Source organism: Myodes glareolus, chromosome 8, assembly GCF_982192425.1.
Source record: "Myodes glareolus chromosome 8, mMyoGla1.1, whole genome shotgun sequence".
NCBI lineage: Eukaryota > Metazoa > Chordata > Mammalia > Rodentia > Cricetidae > Myodes > Myodes glareolus.
Window position 1 is genome coordinate 1,251,120 of NC_142033.1, and position 24,425 is coordinate 1,275,544.

A 24,425-nucleotide genomic window follows, 5' to 3' on the forward strand; every position below is an offset into this window, starting at 1 on the left:
CACACGTGTTTGAGATCCGCCATTACAAGATGGCGCTGAGAAGCGTGGTAAACAAGATAAGCAATTCTATTTCTGGCGCAAGTCTTGCCTTAGTTTGCCTAGCAACAGCTTTGCACCAATCCTAGCCTGACTAGTGTCCTGTTAGGGGGGAACATCTTTTCAACCTGCATATAAGCCGCCACTCCTCCCAGCTCGGGGCCCCTCACTTCCAGCTCTCCCTCAACCAAGCAGGCTTCAATAAAGCGTGATCAGAGAAGAATCCTCGTGTCGGTGGTCTTTCTTCCCCTGCTGGTCAGGGGCGCGCCACAGCTGGTGCCAGAAACCCGGACGTGGGACTGAGTATCTAGCAGACACCTGTGAGGGGCCGAAGAGGATTCAGAACTCTACACATGAAGCGGACAACGTCGGTAAGTCCTCTCAGGTACGCTGTGGTTTGCTCTGTTTGTTATTCTGTTAACCCTTGTGGTCTATTTTTGTTGTTTTTGGCTGTGGTGTGATGAACCTGGAAAAGAGTGTCGTTGTTGGGTGTAGAAATCGAAAGTAAGTCCGCTGTAGATAAAGCGGCTTTCGACTAATGCCAAGGCCTCGTAAATAAAGACATCGAAAGTAAGTCCGCTGTAGATAAAGCGGCTTTCGACTGATGCCAAAAACCTCGTAAATAAGTGGGCAGTATGGGACACAGTCATAGTACTGAGTCAGGAGCCTGTGACTTCACCAGTCCAATACAGAGTTTGTTGAAACAAAGGGGTTTAAAGATTTCTACGAGTACGATTCAGGCCATCATCAAGGACATAGATAAGACTGCACCGTGGTTTGCCGTTTCTGGCGATCTCACCCTCAACTGTTGGGAGAAACTAGGCAGAGACCTTGAGGAAAATGATCAATTAGGCAGAGGAACGCTCCCCTTGTGGAGATTGGTACATTCGTGCCTTAAGGAAGGGAAAAATATAGAAGTAATTAAGCAAGGACGCAGGGTACTATCAGAGCACCAGGACAGTTTATCAGAAGCAGAATCAAAAGGAGAGGATCAAAACATGCGCAAAAATAAAAGAGAAAGGAAAAAGGCTAGCCAAAAGGAAAAAAAGGAGAGGGAAGAAAAGAACCCTCATAAAGAAACAAAAAAGGATAATATTAAGAAAAAGCCTCCAGCGTCCTTAGATCCAGGGCTGGAAGAATTTGAAACAAAAAAGGATAATATTAAGAAAAAGCCTCCAGTGTCCTTATATCTGGTGCTGGAAGAATTTGAAACAAAAAAGGATAATATTAAGAAAAAGCCTCCAGCGTCCTTATATCCGGGGCTGGAAGAATTTGCCTCCCTCGAGATAACAGAGTCAGAGGAGGAGGATGAATTAACTGAGCAAGAAGAGGAGGATTTGGAGGAGGCAGCTGCAAGTTATCAGGAGGAGAGGTATGATCCGCCAGTAAGGGGCAGACGAGTCAAATTAGGAACGGGGCCAATGGCGCCTTCGGCTCCGTATTCTGAGCCGGCTCCACCCCCTTATTGCCCTCCTCAGAATAAATGCCATTTTATTGGTGGCCAATAAAAAAACTCATAATATTAATAGTTAATATTAATAATTAAGTGTATTTATAACTTATATATATTATTAATATATATAATTATAATGTTATATAATTAATTATATCTTCAAAGCATGATAAGTACCCAGCCAGACAGGAAGTGCGAGGAGAGAAAGGTTTCGGGTCTACTGGAGTTGATTTAGCATGTCTCTCCATGGAACTTGATGATTGACCCATAATAACTTTAGAGATTGAAGGTAAAAGCTTCTTGGGTCTCCTGGATACAGGGGCAGACAGAAGCGTCATGAGACAACAAGAATGGCCGAAACGTTGGCCTTTGCAGAACTCCTCTCAGACCTTACAAGGACTGGGTTATGCACAAACTCCTTCTATGAGTTCTAAGGAGTTAACCTGGAAAACAAGCGAGCAGCAAGGCAAATTTCAACCATTTGTGGTTGATCTTCCCCTTAATCTTTGGGGACGGGATGTGCAGCAGCAAATGAAGCTGATTTTAACTAATGATTATTCCAGAGTTAGCCAAGAGATGATGAAAGCCCAGGGTTATGCACCTGGGGCAGGATTGGGAGCTAGGTTACAAGGACGAAGCTCCCCCATTGAGCTCAACCAAAAATCAGATAGAAAGGGATTGGATTTTTCCTAGGGGCCACTGAGGAAATGTTACAAATTCCTTGGAATACTGCCAAAGCTGTATGGGTGCCCCAGTGGCCCCTGTCTCAGGAGAAACTCTCAGCAGCTAAAGATTTGGTACAAGAACAGTTACAATTAGGACATATTGAATCTTCCATATCCCCTTGGAATACGCCCATTTTTGTTATTAAAAAGAAATCAGGAAAGTGGAGGTTGTTACATGATCTTAGAGCAGTTAATGCGCAAATGCAATTAATGGGAGCTGTACAAAGGGGACTTCCCCTTCTTACTGCCTTGCCAAAGAATTGGCCTGTTTATGCTATTGATATTAAAGACTGTTTTTTCTCAATACCATTACATCCTAGAGATCGAGAGAGGTTTGCCTTTACTGTCCCCTCTGTCAATCATGAACAGCCAGATAAGCGGTTTCAATGGAAAGTTTTACCGCAGGATATGGCCAATAGCCCTACTATGTGCCAATTATACGTAGATAATGTTATTCAGCCTGTTAGGCACAGCTATCCATCAGTTAAAATTATTCATTATATGGATGACATTCTTTTGACTGCGTCTTCACAGTCAGTCTTGGATGCAGCTTACTCAGCTCTTGTAGCGGTCTTAGAAACAAGAGGGCTGGTCATTTCTCCGGATAAAGTACAGCAATCTAGTATTATTAAGTTTTTAGGAGCATCAATTTTCCCCAGTCAGGTGAAACCTCAAAAGGTTTGTATACGAACATCACACTTAAGGACTTTAAATGACTTTCAAAAATTATTAGGAGATATTAACTGGTTGAGAGGATATTTACCCTTTTCTCGGGCTGACCTTCAACCTCTATTTTCAATATTAGAAGGTGACCCAGATATTAATTCTGCCAGGTCACTTACCCCTGGAGGAAAGGCTGCGTTGCTTCGAGTGGAAGCAGCCATTACACAAGCACAGTTAAAAAGATTTGATTCAGAAAAACCTTTGCTGCTTTGCATTTTGAAAACAGTAGTTTATCCAACAGGTGTTTTTTGGCAAGGAGGCCCTCTTTGGTGGCTGCATAGCCATTCCTTGGGTGCCAAAACTCTGCAGTATTATCCGCACTTGGTGGCTCATCAAGCATTGACAGGATTGAAATTTGGTCTTACTCATTTTGCTAAATATCCTGATAAATTGATTGTTCCATATACTAAACAACAGATAGAAGTGTTGGCTGGAACGGTGGATGATTGGGCCGTGTTGATTACTTCCTTTGCTGGTCAGTTAGATAATCATTATCCCCAGGACAAATTATTATCATTTGTGGATAAAAATCTTGTTTACTTTCCAAAAGTGACCTCTGTTAAACCTCTTGTGTCAGCAATAACTATTTTTTCTGATGGCTCAAAGACTGGGAAAGGTGCATATGCAGTGCAGGGATATGACCCAGTGATATGTCAGTTTTGCCCTAATGCACCCCAAGTAGTGGAGTGCTATGTGGTATTGGAAGTTTTTAAAACCTTTCAAGAGTCATTTAATTTATTTTCAGACTCTCAATATGTAGTTAATGCAGTGGCAAACTTGGAAATTGCCGCTAATATTCATCCTTCCTGTGTAGTAGCTCCATTGCTGCAACAAATTCAATCTCACATTTTGCAAAGGACGAATCCCTTTTACATTGGACATATTAGAGCTCATTCATTACTTCCTGGCCCGATGGCTGCTATGAATGATTTAGTGGATGGGGCAACGCGTGAGGCAGCTATGATAGCCCTGGATCCATTAGAATCTGCCAAACACTTTCATCAGTTATATCATATTCCTGCCAATACCTTACGTCAAAAGTTTTCAATTTCGCGAAATGATGCAAGAAATATAGTCAAAAACTGCACTTCATGTGTCCCGTTTCAACATCCTCCTCATATCGGGGTGAATCCTAGAGGCTTGAAACCTTTGTCTCTTTGGCAAATGGATGTTACTCATGTTCCTGCATTTGGACGATCTAAATATTTGCATGTATCAGTTGACACCTGTTCTGGTATAATTCATGCTACGCCGTTGTCTGGCGAGAAAGTCTCTCATGTGAAGACCCATTGCCTAGAGGCCTGGGCAGCATGGGGTAAGCATCATGGCTTAAAGACTGATAATGGCCCAGCTTATACCTCTCGTGGCTTTGAGGAATTCTGTGCTCGTTTACAAGTATTGCATAGTCTAGGACTCCCATACAACCCACAAGGACAAGGTGTGGTAGAACGGGCCAATAGAACTATTAAAGAATTATTACAAAAGCAAAAAGGGGGAATAGCTAAAGGTGCTACCCCACGAGAGAGAATATCTCTAGTCCTTTTTACACTTAATTTTTTAATTGTTGACACCTTTCGGCAGACTGCTGCTGATCGACATATGCAGTCGGTACCAATTGTAAAACAACAAGTCATGTGGAAGGATGTTCTAGATAACAAATGGTATGGACCGGATCCTGTGATACAGAGATCCAGGGGAGCTGTTTGTGTTTTTCCTCAGAGTCGCCCCGACCCTATCTGGATCCCAGAGAGGCTGACACGGAAGATAGAGGAGCCTGAGACGAGGGATGACGCAGAGAAGCTTGAAGAGACTATGGTGGCTGATTCCTCTGATCCATCTGTTGAATGCTGAGGAGAACCAGTTTTGGGCATTTACACGAACCTGGCCCATACCTATCCCCATTCATAATGAATCTACTCTTTTGCCGCAATTTTATTCTACTACTTGCCAATTTGGGGTGCCATGTAAAGCACACGTGGACAGGGAGGAGTCATTATTTAATCAGACTAAGATGTCATTAGCAGGAACATTGTGCCTGACTAGGAATCAAACCAGTCAAACATGTATTATTCTTGAACAAAAGGTGCTGTCAGCTTTTGAGAATCCTTTGAGATTTATAGTTTCAGGTCTGTCTGTTAAGATGTTAACAGAAGCCCTATCCCAAGTTTCAACAGGTGTGGGTTCAGGCACTGGAAAAGGGAATAATGGCACCACTGAAGTTAATGTTACAACATATTTGATGAATATTACTGTTACCACTCCTAATTTTATTCAAACTACCAGCGGCAATGGTTCTGGTGAAAACTACAACCAAACCAGACCTATGCGCAATTGTCCCAATATTTATTTAGAATACTCACCTGAATTTTTAGATTGCAAAGGGGAATATGACAAATTTAAAGCTGCTACGCCTGGATGGTGGTTTTCCCCTCAGTTGCAACGCTATTTTCTGAACAAAAATAGCACTAAGACAGGCTGGCCATTAACGGCTTGGGTATTGGTCAATTCCAGAGGCGTAGCATGTGATTTATCACCTATAGTCAATATTAACCAGAGCCTTGTGGAATTATTTAATGTAACTGGCAGATTAAATACTACTAATAATAAGTTGATTATTAATAGTAAAGAAGAACATCATAATATTTCCTATGAAGGAGGAAGATTATGCTTAGATCCACCATTCATATTTTTGGTGTTTAATTATTCACAAGATGCCGTGGATTGTGGAAATACCACCTGTTATCTTACTCAATGTTGGGGAAAGAAACATGACACAGCCTTGGTCATGCGATTGCCTACCTTTGTGCCTGTTCCAGTTAAGGCTAACCCCAAGGATTTTCCTTTGACCACCATATTTAGACAAAAGAGAGATTTTGGCATTACTGCAGCTATTGTCACTGCCATTGCGATTTCTGCGGGTGCAGCTGTTACCGCGGGGATAGCTATGACCAATCAAGTGCAGACTGTGTCCACTATTAATGAGGTTATACAAAAGACCTCCAATGCTTTATATATCCAAGAGAAAGTTAATACGCACTTAGCTTCTGGTTTATTATTGCTTAACAAAAGAATGGACTTGATAGAAAGATCAGTACAGGATCTTTTTGATGTCATGACTATGAGCTGTGTAGATAGAACTACTCATATGTGTATTACCCCCTATCCTGCTACCCTTAATGATTCCAAAACTATATCAGCCTTATTAAGTGGAAATTGGTCCCGAGAACTTGAACAGCTTCAAGCTAATTTTACGCTTAAGATACACATGCTTAACCAGACAGTAGTAGAAGTTGTTACATTGGGACAGTTTTCTGATTGGTTAGTGGCTACATTCACCTATTTTAAAGAGTGGGTTGGAGTTGGCATGTTCGGCATGATAATTTTTGCAGGTCTGATACTTGTCTTGTTCCTGCTCTGTAGGATGCTGCATGTTAGGAAACGGGAGAAGGTTGCAATTGCTCGAGCTTTGGCAGCTTTGGAAGCCGGCCAGTCCCCCCAAGCATGGATCAGCATTTTTCAAGACCTCTAATCCAGTGCCCTTGCACCTGGAGGCCTTGTTGCCATTGCACCCAGAGGGACTGGAGGACCGGTTGGCACCGGTCAGAGGCTACCACGGATAGCTTGCACCTGAGAGTGCACTGATCAGATCCTATCAGGGGGATATGATGCTGAGCATATAGGTCGCCCTCAATGTTACCCTATCCCTGGAAAAAGGAGTGGCAATATTTTTCAGGGCAGCATCCACTATCCCCAGCTATGACCGGTACATTTTCATACAATTTAAAACAAAAGGGGGAAGTGTGGGGATCCACACGTGTTTGAGATCCGCCATTACAAGATGGCGCTGAGAAGCGTGGTAAACAAGATAAGCAATTCTATTTCTGGCGCAAGTCTTGCCTTAGTTTGCCTAGCAACAGCTTTGCACCAATCCTAGCCTGACTAGTGTCCTGTTAGGGGGGAACATCTTTTCAACCTGCATATAAGCCGCCACTCCTCCCAGCTCGGGGCCCCTCACTTCCAGCTCTCCCTCAACCAAGCAGGCTTCAATAAAGCGTGATCAGAGAAGAATCCTCGTGTCGGTGGTCTTTCTTCCCCTGCTGGTCAGGGGCGCGCCACACTCTATGAAGGTGAAATATCACTGCAGCTATTATTTCCTCTGAAATGTTATTAATTAGTTAAATTCCTAGTAGGTAACAGGTTAAGTATTTCTTATCTGAAAACCCAAAATCTGAAATACTCCCTGTAGAGATATTTTGTTTATGTTTTAACAACTAAAGCTTGTCTGAAGATCTGAGGGCAGAGCTAAGCCTCTAGAGGCTAGGCAATAATGGCACACACCTTTAATCCCAGGACTCAGAAGACAGAGGCAGAAGGATCTATCTCTTGTTAGTTCAAGGCTACCCTGGGCTACACAAGATTAAATCTGTCTAAAAGAGAAACAGAGCTCATACAAAGGTGATTCCAACACTTGAAATCCCACGCCTTTAATCCCATCACTCTGGAGGTGGAGACAGGAGTGATATGGCTGGGCGGAGAGAGGAATATAAGGTAGAAGGAGACAGGAGCATTGCAGTCTGAGGCGGAGACAGTTATAGGCTGAGGACTGGCCCTGCAGTCTGAGAAGAGATTCTGAGGACAGGATCACCCCTTTGGTCTGAGCATCAATACAGGTAAAATAACTCTCCGATGGCTGGACTCTCTGCTTCTCTGATCTTCAGCATTAACCACTGTATCTGACTCTGAGCTTTTATTACTAATTCCACGCAAACAAACTAAAATTCATGATACAACTCCCCATGCTTCCCCCCAAAACACGTTGTGAATATTAATTTGGCAGAGAGAAAATTTCACAGTATGAAACTGTTTGATTGCTGTAGGATAATGTTCTTGTACCCTGTAAAGATTTTTCACCTGTATTGGTTTAATAAAATGCTGACTGGCCAGTAATCAGGCAGGAAGTATAGGCGGGGTAATAAGACTAGGAGAATTCTGGGAAGAGAAAAGCTCAGTCTGCAGTCACCAGCCAGCTGCAGAGGAAGCAAGAAGAGAATGCTGTACTGAGCATGGCTAAACACAGATAAGAATTATGGGTTAATTTAAGTTGTAAGAGCTAGTTAATAATAAGCCTGAGCTAATAGATCAACCAATTTATAATGAATATAAGCCTCTGTGTGTTTTGTTGGGACTGAATGAATGGCTGCAGAATCAGGCAGGACAGAAACTTCTGTCTACATTTGATAAGTAAGCTTATTAAAACAATCTATAAATTATCTCCAGATGAGGTACATATGGTAAATATGAAACAGAAATGCATTCAGATTTGAGTAATTTTGAATATGTAAGTACTCCAAAATCCACATAAACTCAAACTACAAACAATTCTAACTAAAAATCTTTGTTTATGGGAAGCAAAGTCAGTCCTAATTCAGCACATGAGGCAAGTTAGACAGAGCTAATGACACTTGACTTCAAGGAAGGAGGGGAAAAAGTCAGTACTAATTACTAGGATCCTGGTATTTGTCATGAAGGTCCAAGAGATAAATGAGTATAATTAAGTATGCAAATAATTTCAGCCATTCACTAGTAGGTGTGGAGGGCCGGACCAAATTCTCCATTGCTTCTAGGAACAAAGGTAGAGATTGACCTCTGTGACCCCAAGGTGTGGCGGTACACGCCTTTAGTCCTGATGCCTGGGCGGCAGAGGCAGATTGACCTCTGTGACCTCAAGGCGTGGTAGTACACGCCTTTGGCCCCTATGCCTGGAAAGCAGAGACAGGCAGATCTCTGTGAGTTCAAGGTGATGTAGCACACGCCTTTAATCCCAGCGCACGTGCTTGGTAACTCTCTACCGCTGCGTCCCTGCCTACTCCCGAGGCATCATCTGGGATAATGGGCAGTGGACCAATCCAAGAGTGACACGTCAGAAGCGAGGACTGTTTCCTTTATAAGGGCTGGGTTCCCCTCATTCTGGGTCTCCGCCATGTAAGCTTATGCTCTCCCTCTCAAGACGCATAAAGCTTTACTGCAGAAGAATCCTAAGTGTCCCGTGTCGTTCTTGCTGGCGAGGCCGAGCGCGGGGCAAGTAGGGAACCAACATGGCAGGGCCATTAATCATTTCCACCTCACTGTTGTCCTCATTTGCTCTTAAAGACTCTGCTTCACTTATGTTTATAAGTAACCCAATAAATAATAACTTATATTTAATATATACAAGTCAGGAGCTGGGCAGTGGTGGGGCACACCTTTAATCCCAGTACTCAGGAGACAGAGGCAAAGGCAGATGGATCTATATGAGTTTGAGCCCAGCCTACTCTACAAGAGCTAGTTTCAGGACAGGCTCAAAAGTTACAGGGAAACCCTACCTTGAAAAAAAAAACAAAACAAAACACAAAAAAATAAAAACTCTGGGTGGTCAGAAAACAGGGATGAAAAAGGAGACAAAATGCCTTCCCTAACACAGTTTATGTTCTACAGAGAGAAACAGAAGCAATCAAACACAATAGTTATTGTTGAAATTCCAAAGTTTTTGACGAGAATGTTATATCCATTAGAGTTCACAGAAACAAATTCACTTTTAAAAAATACAAGGGTGTTGAATACATTCAACCATCAATACACAGGAAATTGATATCAAGTCATCAAGTAACTATGTTTCTCTGATAACATACTGCACTTGGATGAAATAATACTGTTATCTTTTGTCAGTTTCTGTGTAAAGTTCCTCAAGTTCCTATAACTTCTTATTATCTATATCTCCAATTCAACTACCTAATATATTTACATATTGAATATTTATTGATAAAAAGCATATACTGAGGATTTACTCTGTAAAATATAACATGACAAAGTTAGAGAATACAAGGTACATAAGACAGTGCCCTTGTCTACACCAAAGCCAGCATAATTGTTGTATGATATTTTGTTTGTGTTCTGACAAATAAAGCTTGTCTGGAGACCAGAGGATGGAGCTAGTCACTAGATAACTATAGAGGCCAGGCAGTGGTGGCACACACATTAATTCCAGCACTTGAGAGGAGGAAGCAGGAAGATGTGGAGTTCAAGACCACCCTGGGCTATAAAAGAGGAACAGCCTTTGACCCCAGCACATGGGAGAAGCATGCCTTTGACCCCAACACATGGAAGAAGCATGCCTTTGACCCCAACACATGGGAGGAGCATGCCTTTAACCCCAGCACATGGGAGGCTCATGCCTTTGATCCCAGCACCAGGGAGGTAGAAACAGGATCTCAGCCCAGTTCAGTATGAGGATTCAGAGAAACAGGGGCTCCCATTAGGTCTTAGATTTAGTAGAGGCAAGAAGTTTGTGGTGGCTGGATGCTCTGCTTCTCTGATCTTTCAGCTTTCCTAATATCCGACTCCAGGTTTCTATTATTAAGACTAATTATGATCATGCTTCACATAATAGTATCTTTTTAAAGATCAAAAGAACTAATAGCATCTGGCACAAATAATTAGCTTTTAAAAAGTTGGAGCACAGTTTCTGTATTTTAAAACCAAGGTATTAAAAATAAATAAATAAATAAATAGAACAAGGGTATTTAAAAGATATTAATTATTCTTCCTTTATGTGAAAATAATTTACTTACATTTTCCATTTCTTTCATCCTTTGTTGTGTTCTTTCCATTTCCTTTTTCAGTTGACTTATCTCCTGTTCATTCTGGAGCATTATAAACTCCTTTTCTCGAAGCTGTTCTTTGGCATTATGCAACTTCTCATTTAAACTTTCTACCTGAATTTCAAACAGATGATCATTTTTAACACAACTAAGAAAATACAGTTACTCATAACTGTGTTCTAAGTTAACTCTTACATATTAATTTAACCCACTTCTATTATCCTTTTGTTTGTTTGTTTTGTTTTTATTTTTCAAGACAGGGTTTCCCTGTAGCTTTGGAGCCTTTCCTAGAACTAGCTCTGTAGACCAGGCTGGCCTCAAACTCACAGAGTGCTGGGATTAAAAAGGTGTGCGCCACCTATGCCTGGCTCCATTTCTATTATTCTGTGTATCGCCATGAGACTGCGGTTTACCGGGTAAAGTTTCAGTTCTGCCTCCTTCAGCATAGACATGGCATCTCTTTGACTCTACCTTCTCTCTCTCTCTCTCTCTCTCTCTCTCTCTCTCTCTCTCTCTCTCTCTTTCTTTGTTCTGACTTCCCACCTGGCTTTACTCTCCTAAGCCACTGGCCCCAAAAGCTTTATTCATCAACCAATAAAAGCAACACATATATAGAAGGGCACCTCACATCAGGCAGCCTCTGCTTCTCCCTTCCTCCCTCTTCTTTTCTCTTCTCTGTCCCTCTCTTTCTCTCCCTCTCTGCCTCCATAACCCTTTTCCTTTATAAGCTCCCAATACTCACTAAATAAACTCTATGCTCAAGCTCTTGCCACATGGCATAATTGTCTGTCTCCCACCCACTGCAGCCTCAGGTCACACCTGCCACCATAAATCATAACACTAAAGAGATGGCACAGTGGTTAAGAGCACTTACTGCTATTGCAGAGGACCTGGGTTCTATTCCCAGCACCTACATGGCATCTGACAACCATATGTAATTCCAGTTCTAAGAATCTAGTGCCCTCTTCTGGGTAGATGATGTATAGACATACTAGAAGGCAAAACACCCACTCACATAAAATAAGACTAAATGTCTAAAATGTAGTTTTCTTAGAGGTATGGTAATACATGCCTTTAGTACCAGAACTCAAGAAGCAGAGGCAGGCAGATCTACATGAAACTGAGGCCAGTCTAGTCTACAAAGTTAGTTACAGGACAGCTAGGGCTACGTAGAGAAACCTTTTCTCAAAACCGAAAAAAAAAAATCAACCTTTCTTAAGACAAACATAATTTAGAATTCTACTTAATAAGATGATTATATATTCTATAAACACTTAAAATCCACTAAAAGATGAAAACCTAAATCATAATTTTCCTTTTAGTTAGCATATAAAAATGGGTCTGTATATAATTTCAAGAGAGAGATTCTTGTACTTTGCTAACTCATAGTTTCCTTCAATTACCTCCTCTTAACATCTCTGGTCATCTACTTTGGCTACTTCCTCTTCTAAATTTTAATGTAGACTACTTTATATGTATGAGTGTTTGGCTACCTGTATATATGTACATGGCACACAAGTCAGGTACCCATAGAAGTCAGAAGAGAGCATCAGATCCTCTGAAACTGGTATTAAGGAAGGCTGTGAGCTACCATGGGCAGGTTGGGAACCCAAACTGGGTCCTCTGCAAAAGCAGCAAGTGCAGTTATCCACTGAGCCACATCTCCAACCCCACAATTCTGTTCTGAAATGATCCTACCCATGAGAGTAAACAATCAATACTTGCTTTTATTTTGAAGTTTATTTCCCTTTACATAACTGAAAAGTTTTTGCACCCCCATAAACCTCTCCACCGATGCAATAATGCAAATAATAAAAAATCCCAGGTTTAATGGATACTAAGGTTCTGGGGAGGCCTTCCAGTACCCCAGAGAAGAAACGGGAAAGGAAGACTGGAAAAATCACCTGTTTGTTCTCTGGTGGGGGGGGGGGGGAGTGGAACAATTTAAATAGCCTGTGGGAGTGGTCTTGAGCATCTCTCGGGAGGGGTCATTGTTTGGCAGGCTTTCTCAGAGGTGGAATCTGGACTGAGGCAACTCCCAGGGGAGGGGGCTTGAGATAGAATTTCCACCCAAACATTCCAAACTCTTTGGGTATATGGATGCCAGGGCCTGGGGTGAAGCCTTAACTCAAGCAATAACAATTTTCATTTCCATCTGTTTTCATACTGATGAACATGAAAATAAGAAACAAAAAATCATGTTTTAAATATTTATTTTATTTATTATGTATACAGTATTCTGTCTGTGTGTATGCCTGCAGGCCAAAAGAGAGCACCAGACCCCATTACAGATGGTTGTGAGCCACCATGTGGTTGCTGGGAATTGAACTCAGGACCTCTGGAAGAGCAACCAGTGCTCTTAACCGCTGAGCCATCTCTCTAACCCACAAAAAATCATTTAAAGTAAGCTATGAAGTTAAAATTTTGGGTCAAAGCTGGAGAGTGGTGCAGGCCTTTAATCCCAGCACTTGGGAGACAGAAGAAAGCAGATCTCTGTAGGTTTGAGGCCAGTCTGGTCTACAGAGTGAGTTTCAGAACAGCTAGGACTATTATACAGAGAAATCTGTCTTGAAAAACCAATTAAAAGAAAAAAGAAAAAAATTTGATTTAAGTAAGCATAGAAAAATAATAAATAAGCCGGACAGTGATGGTATACACCTTTAATCCCAGCACTCAGGAGGCAGAGGCAGGCAGATCTCTGTGAGTTTGAGGCTAACTTGGTCTACAGAGTGAGTTCCAGGACAGGCTCCAAAGGTACAAAGAAACCCTGTCTCAGAAAAAAAGAAAGGAAGGAAGGAAGGAAGGAAGGAAGAAAGGGGACAGGAAAAGAGAAAAAAGAAAGAAGATATCTTAAAAAGAAAAAAAGAAAAATAATAGAAGCATGGAATGAAAAAAAGCAAGCGATATAAATTTTGATCATGCAGCAAAAATGTGTAAACAAAATTTGATTAGACGATAAATGTAAAAACTGTATATGCTTTATATTTTACTAAATAAACATAACGTTAAAAGTATAATAAAGAGGGAAACACAGATGCAAATCAAGGGATGTAGAAAAGCACAAGTTTACATTCCCACCAACAATGGATGAATGTTCCCCTTACTCCACATCCTCTCCAGCATAGGCTATCATTGGTGTTTTTGATTTTAGCCATTCTGACAGGTATAAGATGGTATCTCAGAGTTGTTTTGATTTGCATTTCCCTGATGCCTAAGGAGGTTGAGCATGACCTTAAGTGTCTTTTGGCCATTCAAACTTCTTCTGTTGAGAATTCTCTGTTCAGTTCAGTGCCCCATTTTTTAATTGGGTTAATTAGAGTTTTAGTGTCTAGTTTCTTGAGTTCTTTGTATATTTTGGAGATCAGACCTTTGTCTGATGAGGGGTTGGTGAAGATCTTCTCCCAGTCAGTAGGTTGCCTTTTTGTCTTAATGACAGTGTCCTTAGAAAAGCATTTAATTAAATGACAAAGCATTGGAGTAGCTTCTTTTCTGGGTGCTCTAGTATTGGAGTCTATCAGGCGGGAATAGGTATTTCGTTGAAGTTTGAATTTCTTACTTTTTGTACTATTCAAAGAGATGCTTGGGACCAATGAAGAGTCAGCTGAAAAGGCTGCATTTTCTCTCTCTCTCTCTCTCTCTCTCTCTCTCTCTCTCTCTCTCTCTTTCTCTCTCTCTCTTTCTTTCTTTTATACCAAAGGCCACTTCACTTCTGCCTGGATTCAGTTTTGTAGCTTGTAAACCAGTAGGGTTCACAAACTCCAAAGACTTCCCAGTTTGTAGTTCCTAGAGTTGCTACTACGTGGGAGCATCCCTGTTGGGTTACAGCTGGTCTGACTCCAAGTGCTAGCAGCTAGCCCTAATCCATCTTTTCTTTAGCAGATACCATGTTGTTTCTCTTAGTGCCCTGCGTGAATCTTGTCTGAAAGTTTCCCAAGGATACAAAGTCTATGTACAACTTGGTTGGAGGGAAACCCAGAAAACTGTGGTACCCTCCTTTATAGAAAATTTGTACTTGGCATTGTCCCTTTGGAAGCTTCCTATCATTTTGAGCATATGGAAATCATCTGGCTGAAGTGTAAATTGGAGACCAATAAAAGAAAAACAGGGAAGGCAGTTCAGTCCTTAGAGGCTGAATCCCCCAGCATCCAAGAAAGGCTAAATTCTTTTTTTATTTTTGATTTTTCGAGACAGGGTTTCTCTCTGTAACTGCCCTAGCTGTACTGTAACTTGCTCTTGTAGACCAACCTGGCCTTAAACTCACAGAGATCCGCCTGTCTCTGCCTCCCAAGTGCTGGGATTAAAGGCATGCACCACCACCGCCTGATGTTAAATTCATTCTTAAGGTATCTCTGAGTCTTCTTTCCATGGACCCCTGTGCCATGACACTACTAATTCTCCTGAGTGCATCTGGCTAGTCCAAGTTTCAACCATGTTCAACATTAAATACCCGACAGGAGGAAGGATCCTTTGGGAACTGAGTCCGTCCACTGGACTTGGACTTCAGTTTACAGTCCCGCTAGCTGAAACCACAGGGAAGAACAGCAATCCCTGGAAGACTACAGGCCTGGGGCTATCACACTTCCGTTATCCCAGATGTTGGAGTCTGCTTCTCACCAGAGAGCAGGACGAAAGTACTATGCTCATAGTCTAAGCTTCCCACCACATAACAGTTCTCATCATGTCCATGTTTTATCCTGTTCATCTTGCCTAAATGCAACTACTTCCCACCCAGACTGTGGCCACAAGGTTCCCTGGCTTGTTGTTGTTCATTGTTTTCAGGAGTCCAGAGCAGCTCAGTTTCAAATAATAGTTCTCCTCTGAAGATGGCACCTAGCTATAGCCCTCTGTTTCTTTTCCAATGATGGCATGAGGAATCAAATACTCCAACTTCATTTAAGGCTTATGAGAATATGAGCTTATCCTATGGCTATAGACACCATTCTCTCTCTCTCTCTCTCTCTCTCTCTCTCTCTCTCTCTCTCTCTCTTTCTCTTTCATTTTTTAAAAAAATTGTTTTTATCCATTCCTTTTATATTAGCATTCCTTGGCTTATTTTATGAATAAGTCTGACACTTCCTCCCATCAGCAAATGTTTCTATCAGTATTTTATACAAATAAACTAAACAAAACACAACTTTATAATTTTAAAGGTGATATACACATAAGATAAAACATATAGAGAACACAGATCTTCCTTCCCACATGATTTCTTTCAATTAGATTCTAGAATTATTTATAAATCCTCTTGGTGTGGGAGAGTTGTCTGTATTCTGTCAATCATGTATTTTAATAAAACGCTGATTGGCCAGGTAGGAAGTATAGGCGGGTCAACCAGACAGGAAGTAGAGGCAGGGCAATGAGAATAGGAGAAGGCTAGAGAGGAGGAAGCTCCCTCCGCCATTCCTGTCCAGACCACCGAAGAAGCAACATGTGAGTTGCCCAGCTAGAAAAGGTACTGAGCCATGTGGCTAATGTAGATAAGGATAATGGGGTAATATGTGTTAAAAGAGCTAATAAGTAGCCAGAGCTAAGGGCCAATCAGTTTATAACTTATAGAGATCTCTGTGTGATTGATTTTCTTTGGGATTTGCCGGTTGTGGGGTACTGGGCGGGACAGAAACCCCAACAAGCCAGCCCTCATGCTACATCCTCTCAGTAATATTTTATAGCTAATCAAACATGTACATATTGTGGTAAGTATATACAAATACTGATATAAGAAATTATAATAAAAACACCGAGGACAAAATGAATAGTAAAGTAGAATATACCAGACTAATAAAAGTATCCAGTGTTTCTATCACGTGCATTTCATAAAATACAACCATGTTCAGTGTTGTTATACCCAGACCTGCAGAGTTACCCAAAAACTAACAAGGAGACTGAGTCCTGTATGCAAAAGCAAAAGCCTTTACTCTTATTCAAGTTCGTGAACTCGGACTCCGCATGCCCAACATATTGGTACAATCAGAGAGCCCTGAGTTGGGATGGTGTTTTTATAAGAGCAGAGGAATTTCTAAGGTCCAGGACCCCTGATGGGCTGACATTTGTCTAGGAGTACCCTGGCGAACAGGAGATGGGTGTGTGCTGGGCAAAGGGACATCAAGTGATCCTATTTATAACAGCTGGAAAGTTAGAAACTTTCTTTGAATGATCTGTTACTGGGTGGAGCATGGGTGGTCTCAGTTTGTAATCTTTTTTGGAACCAGGTATTACCTTAGGATAAACTGAAACTCAGGCCTAACTTCCTGTTGGTCTATAGAGCCTGTCATGGCAGGTGTGTACCAAGTATTATGTCCTGGGTCCTACAGTATTATGTGTGGGGCACCTGGGCATAGGAATTCAAGGACAATTTGGGCAGCACAACAGCAGGTGTCATCACAAACAACAACAAAAACACTCTGATTTTAATGATGTTAATTTTTAAACAATTTAAAATATGAAATTTTAAGATAATTACCTGTTTGTTGCATTCTTTAAGTTCTAATTCTGATTTCTCCAGAGTACCCTCTAACTTAATTATTTTTTGTTCCATTTCTCCTCTGTGCTCACGAATGGTCATATCCAAATGTGTGACCTAAACACAAGAAATAGCAAGCTAGTTGTTCCATTTTATTACAGTGCAAACACTGGTGTGGTCAGAACAGACTTTTACAACAGGTATTTTTATCAACAAATGATAAGTTTATTTCAAATAAAGCATTTTTTCAAGTAGGATTTGAATCCCATATGTATTATATATTATAGAAAGTTAAAATGGAAAATAAGAGAAAATGACTCAGGTTTCAATTTATATTGGAATAAAAACTGCTAAATAATGCTTTGTTTCTCCAACATTTAGGTCACAGCAACATGTTCAACTGCATATTCTTTGATACAAAATTTAAAAAATCTGAAGGGTAGCAAGCGAACCCTTACACACAAAACTTACTGGTCAGGCTGAGCTGAAGTTTCATGGTAAAGAACTTACCTGCCTATTCAGCTCCCAGAAGAAAAGCACTTTTAGCCAGGCATCTACACTGCCAGCATTTAGAGGATTATAAACTAAAAATCTATTTATTTCTAACTTTATAAATATTTATAACCAGAAACAAAATTGGTGACCTCTAAAACCCTTCATAATTGTCCCATGGTAGAAATTTTTATTCAAATATAATTAAGAAAAAACAACCTGAGCTGCTCTCTGCTTTAGCTCCCAATTTCTCTCCTTAAGCGCCTGATCCATTTCAACGAGTTCTTGTTTTTTGTCTTCAATCTCCATCTTACATTCTCTAAAATTTGTCAGAAGAAAAAGATAAAGCAGATAATATAACTACTATAATTTTTAAAGGTAGGTAAACTTGAGTTATTGTTTCCCATAAATTAAAAGCAACGGAATGTAGCTAATTCAAATTGAAAGGATTAAATCAAAGGAACAATGTATAAAAAAAGTGACTGAAAACAAAAGTCAACTCACACAGAAATGGGTTCTCTGGAGCAATCACGGTGGCGACTTATCCTAATACAGACGGTGCACAGGAACTGGGGAAGACACATACATCACTCTGACTTCTACCTGCATCCATACGCACCATGTGCTTCCACATGTAGGAACATGCACACACACCCATCACACATACAAGCACACACCACAAAACAGAACAGAGAAAAGGCAGTATGAAATGAGGCTAGGAAATTAAGAACCTTATATAGGGCTTGGTATTCTACAGACTTGAGTTTTTGAAAACTGTGTTCTGTGGTCAAACAAGCATAAAATATCCTATTAGCCATTTGAAAGTGCATTAATTCAACTGAATTAACTACATTTACAATGTTATGCAACATCACTATTATCCGTTTGCAGTACATTTTTTTGTACAACAAAAGGAAATACCATATGCTTCAGGGATCATGTTTTTTCTCATATTCTGTCTTCTTGCTCCTGACAACCATCAATCTTTCCTATCTCTATGAACTTATCAATTCTAGAAATTTTATATAAACCAAATTTTACTAAATGTGTCTAGCTTCTCTTAGCACAATGCTCTTAGTGTTCCTCTACTTTGTAGCATGGATTATCACTATTTTATTGTATTTTCTGAATTAATAATACTCCTTTTATGGATATATCATATTTTCTTTATCCATTCATCATTGTGGCAAGTTGGTTTCTTGCTATTTTTTTTTTTGGCTATTGTGAACAGAGGTGCTATGTACATTTGTATAATTTTTGTTTAAATATTCACCTTTAATGCTTTTAGATATATAACTAGGAAATTATTATACTAAATGATAATTTTATATTTAACTCATTGAGAAATTGCAATTATTTTCCCACAGTGGCTGTCACCACATTTGTTTCCTACCAGGAATGAATCAGAATTTCATTTCTCTACATATTTCCCAACACTTGGTATGCTGTTTCTTTTTTTTTTTCTTAAGGGCGGATCTACTGAGTAATGAACTTGTGTCTCAATACTTCAGTTTTTCATTTCCAAAGCACTTAAGATTTTACTGAGAATGTTTTAGAAAGCTATCAGAAGTCTAGAGATACTTATGTTTGAAATCAGAAACATAATGAATCCTGTGGAAAGTGGATTAGCAATAAATGAAGTACACAAGGAGCCCATTATGAAGACTCAGTTGCACACCATAGAAGAAACAATGATGGACTGTGAACAGTGGTAACAGGAACTCCATGGGTTTTAGAATATGTTTTAGAAATAAGGTTGACAAGACCTGATAATAAATTGGAAAAACAGAAGAGAATAAGGCTACAGCCTTCTGGTTTGAGCAATTATATTAGAAAGACAGGGGCAGACTTATAAGAAAATATATGAAAGTGTTGGCCAAGTTTGAGATGCCTCTAAAAATGTCCACTATAAAGGGCTGGAAAGATGGTTCAACAGGAAAACACACTTGCTGCCAAGTTTGACAACCTGGGTTTAATCCCTGAGACCAATATGGCGGAAAAAAAGAACTGATTGTTACCATTTGTCCTTTAACCTCCACATGTGCATCATGATACGTGTCACAATCCACCTATGTGCACAGAAATAAATAAATAAAAATTTAATACGATTCAGTCGAGTATTTCCCTGCAGACCTTCCCAGCCTTTCCTTTCAGTCCACCTCCATTCCTCTATGTCAGTCGCTGATACCTAGAAGCATCTCTGCCAGGAATCAAAGGGGGTCATTTCTGATTGAGACTCAGGCAGGCAACACTCATTCTTCCTGCACTCCATTATCACCCTCAGCCCAGGAGCACCCAGGCAATCCAAACTTACATCCACACACCTACAGACACCTGATATTTTTATAAAGAAGCAAGAAATACACCCTGGAAAACAGACAGCATCTTTGATAATGGGTGCTGGTAGACTAGGTGGCTGTGCGAAGAAGAATGCAAATAAATCCATATTTATCACCCCATACAAAACTCAATACCAAATGAAACAAAAACATAAGATCATATAGCCTGAATCTGACAAAAAAGAAAGTGGAGAATAGGTTTGAACTCACTGGCACAAGGCAAAAATTTCTGAGCAGGACACCATCAACACAGGCACAAAGAATAAAAAATAATGGGACCTCATGAAACTGAAAAGCTTCTGCATGACAAAGGATATATCACTGGAGCAAAGCAGCAAGATGCAGAATGTAAAAAGATTTTACCTACTACATCCAGTAAAGGAATAATATCTAAAATATCAAAAAAAGGAAGGAAGGAAGGAAGGAAGAAAGGAAGGAAGGAAGGAAGGAAGGAAGGAAGGAAGGAAGGAAGGAAGGAAGACCGCGAGGGGTGCGTCCACCCACAGAGATGGTGGGACTCATCTAATGGGAGCTCACCAAGGCCAGCTGGACTGGGACTGAACAAACATGTGTTCAAACCAGACTCTCTGAAAGTGGCTGACAATGAGGGCTGACTGAGAAGCCAAGGACAATGGCACTGGGCTTTGTCAGAGCCTAGTCTGTTTGGATGCTCACCTTCCTAGACCTGGATGGAGAGGGGAGGACCTTGGACTTCCCACAGGGCAGGGAACCCTGACTGCTCTTAGGACTGGAGAGGGCAGGGGAGGGAGTGTGGGGGGAGTGGGAAGGAAATGGGAGGAGGGGAAGAAGTGGAAATTTTTAACAAATAAATAAATTAAAAAAAACTAACCAGAAAAAAAGAAAGAAAAAGAAAGAAAAAAATCAAGAAACAAATAATCCAATTAAAAAATGGAGTATAGAACTAGGCTGAAAGTTCTCAAAAGATAAATCACAAAGGGCTGAGAAACCTTTAAAGAAACGTTCAATATCCTTAGTTATCTGGGAAATGAAAATCAAAACTACTTTTAAGATTCCATCTTCTAATCGTTAGAACGGCCAAGATCAATAAAGCAAATGACAGCTCATGCTGGTGAGGATATGAGGAGAGGGTTTACTTTATTCATTGACAGGAATGCAAACTTGTACAGTCACTCAGCAAATCAGGGTGGCAATTCCTCAGGAATAGATCTAGCCCCTAAGATCCAGCAATACCAGACATTCTGAGGGTCACAGCAGAAGAAAGTAACTGACAAACATTGCCATTACAAGGCAGAACATATCTTCAAATTTCCTGCTTTGTGAAAAGTCTCCCAGATATTATGGGCCTATATGCTGAAGATGGAGCCCCAACATTACAGAAAGAACTCTGGGTGATTGTAGAGGTGGCCAGTTTTTTCTGTCATTATTCACAGTTTTTGGAAATCACTTGCTTGCACTTCCTCCTTCCTTGGTGATGTGGGATTCCCCTTTGTATGCTGTGACTATGATAGGTTGATTAATAGAGAAACTGACTTGGCCTGATAGTGTAGAGTAGAGCTAGGCAGGGGAAACTAAACTGAATGCTGGGAGAAAGGAGGCAGAGTCAGAGAGAAGCCATGTAGCCCTGCTGGAGACAGACGTGAGAACATTACCCAATAAGCCACAGCTTCATAGTGATACACAGATTATTAGAAATAGGTTAAATTAAGATGTAAGAGTTAGCTAATAAGAAGCTAGAGCTAATGGGCCAAGCAGTGATTTAATTAATACAGTTTCTGTGTGATTATTTCAGGTCTGAACAGCTGGGAAATAACTAGCGGCCTCCTACTGTGAGGTCCTGTCCTCCCTGTTCCTTGAGGCCAAAACACAGGATGCAAGTAATGTTTATGCTAACCAGCTAAGCTTCCTGCTAAGTTCCATGCTTGCTTCTGCTACAGCCTGGTACAATAGCCTGAGGGGTCTATTTTACTTTAAAATGGTAATTTCTCAACCTGCCTGAAAGAAGCTCAGGCACCAAGGCCCATCTACCCTGTCTGACACTGCCTTGCACCCTCGACCACCTGCCTGGGGAGAAGCTCTCACAGGTGCCAGTTTCCCCAGCCCCCTCTGGATGGGAGGAGTTTTTCTTTACTGGGGCCAAAAGTATTTAACCCTGGATTAAGTTGAATAAATTGGGCATTCTCTTCTTGAGGATGACTCGAACTCTGTATCTGTGTGTGCGTCTTGTGTTTTAACCCCTAGGACAATATAGACCTCGTGGGAGGTGGGTGGTGTGGAACGGCGACCCCGACATCCTACAACAAATTGGCACACAACATGTGTGAGCTAAATCCACATAAAGCCTGAGAAATCTTGGAAAGGAATTCTAAACACACACACACAAAACAAACAAACAAACACACAAAAAGCAGAGTTAAGCACAGCTTAACACCATGGCTCCTTTAAGAGAGGTTTTCCTGATTCAGTGGTAGCAGAAACAAAAGCCAAGAAGATTTGCAAATGGCAGCTTCCTGGGCTGTGCTGCTTGTGCGAACTCTGGCTCTTTCAGGAGGCTGAGCATTTAAATGGGGTTTATGGACAGCATGCTGCAAGTTATTTGGTGATCGAATGGGCCAACTGGTTATCAGAGTTGAGTTGGTGAGGACAGCTTCTACCCGGCAGTCTCAGGCAAAGAAGGGAATTCTACCACCATGTTGGACTGGGCAGAGCAAGCAGGTAGGGCTGTATTTCCCCAGCAATGCCATTGCTTGGGTTCTTAAGAGCACTTAGCATTTTAAGAAACCATCCTGGTCAGAAAAGATTACAGATATGTAATAAGGAGAGATTCAGACATAAAAGACTTCTAAATGAAACACAGTATGCTTTAAAAATGTATGTAGGCTTGGGATAGAGAAGAAATATAATATAGACAGTTATAAAAAGAAGTAAATAGTTTTTAAAAAAGGTAAAGTCTTTAAAAAGAGTACAGACAGTCAGAGATTAAAAGGAGAAAAAAAGCCACATAAAGATGGAATATACACAGAGAGTCTGGATTATGCATATTATTGTGTTTTCTTTGAATTTTTTGACTGTGAAGGAGCTAAGTATAGAAAGAAATTTCATTGTATGGGCTGCTAAGCTAAACCAGTATATATATTTTAAAGATATCATGATTTTAGAATTTTGGGTCTAAGGATTTCTTGCTTTGGAAAAGAGGTTCCTCTTTTATTTCCAGAGGATGAGAACCTGTGGATTCCTTCCAGACTAATGTGGTTTGATGGACCAAGAGTCCCTGAAAGGTCTCCATGAGCACCCCCCAAAAAATTACTTCGCCCAACAAAAAGCAGGAATCAGTTTGGAGAGAACTATACTCATATTCCCAAATATTGATAACTCTTTTATGTAATTTTACTATGTTAAAGTATTTAACTTAGTATTTGTTTTTAACAATAAATGAAAATTAAATAAATAAAGTATTGAACTTTTTATTTAAACAGATTAACTTTTTATATAAACAGAAAAGGGAAGGTGATGTGGGATTCCCCTCTGTATGCTGTGAATACCATACGTTAATTAATAAAGAAACTGGCTTGGTCTGAGAAGTGTAGAGTAGAGCTAGGCAGGGGAAACTAAACTGAATGCTGGGAGAAAGGAGGCAGAGTCATAGAGAAGCAATGTAGCTCCGCCAGAGACAGATGCCAGAACTTTACCCTATAAGTCACAGCATCATAGCAGTCAACAGATTAATATAGATGGTTAAATTAAGATGTAAGAGTCAGCCAATTAAAAAAAAAGTCGCTAGAGTTAATGGGCCAAGCAGTTATTTAATTAATACAGTTTCTGTGTGATTATTTTGGATGTGAGTGGTTGGTAACTAACTAGCAGCCTCCTACAACAACTCAGTTAATATATTTCCTTCTTGGGACTCTGTGGGAGTTGAAGACTAGATAGTTATACTTTTCCTTGTTCACCTGACACAGAAAACAAGTCATGACAGAAAGTAAATTAAGTACAAGACTTTGGACTCACAAAAATAGGACAGATATGGAGTATTTTCTGTGAATTTATCAAAAGCAAATGGCCTAGATATTGTTGATGTATTTATTGCCTGCATATATTGTACATATTATACTTATTGTATATAATTTTTCTTACATTAGTTATAGCCTTTTTTAAATTTTAGACACAAAGGGGAAATGTAGTGGCATTTCATTTGTATTTTAATAAATAAAGCTTGCCTGAAGAACAGAGAGAAAACAGTCCTACTGGTCAGTCTTATAGAGCAGGAAGAAGTGTTTTGCATATTGAAACCTCTAGTTTAAACCAGATAATACAGAATTGACTTTATTATTTATTCAGGTACAAGATACAAACAGGAATAGGCATCATCCCATGTACATAACACACATCTGACCCCATACGGGTCTGCCAGGTCCTCTAGCACAAGGTAATGCAGAAATTTATCAATTATTGATTGGAAATGTGCTGAAGGCGTCAGAATTTCATAAAAAAAGTCAATAGCAAGCATTTAAAAAGGACTTTTCCATCACATGGCAACAAGCCAAAGAAATTATAAGGAAATGTTCTACTTGTTCTTTCTAC

General features: G+C 40.3%; 1 protein-coding gene across 6 annotated transcripts in view; it reads right to left on the reverse strand.

Moving 5' to 3' along the window:
* Ccdc18 (coiled-coil domain containing 18) overlaps nt 1-24,425 on the reverse strand; it is a 141,548-nt gene that overhangs the window by 25,519 nt on the left and 91,604 nt on the right. For all 6 annotated transcript variants that reach the window (XM_048447047.3, XM_048447048.3, XM_048447053.3 and 3 more), the window contains 3 exons: nt 17,746-17,845; nt 17,035-17,151; nt 10,545-10,688 (listed from right to left, as the gene is read on the reverse strand). In XM_048447047.3, the coding sequence (XP_048303004.3) occupies nt 10,545-10,688; nt 17,035-17,151; nt 17,746-17,845 (361 nt within the window). The remainder of the gene's footprint in view (nt 1-10,544; nt 10,689-17,034; nt 17,152-17,745; nt 17,846-24,425) is intronic.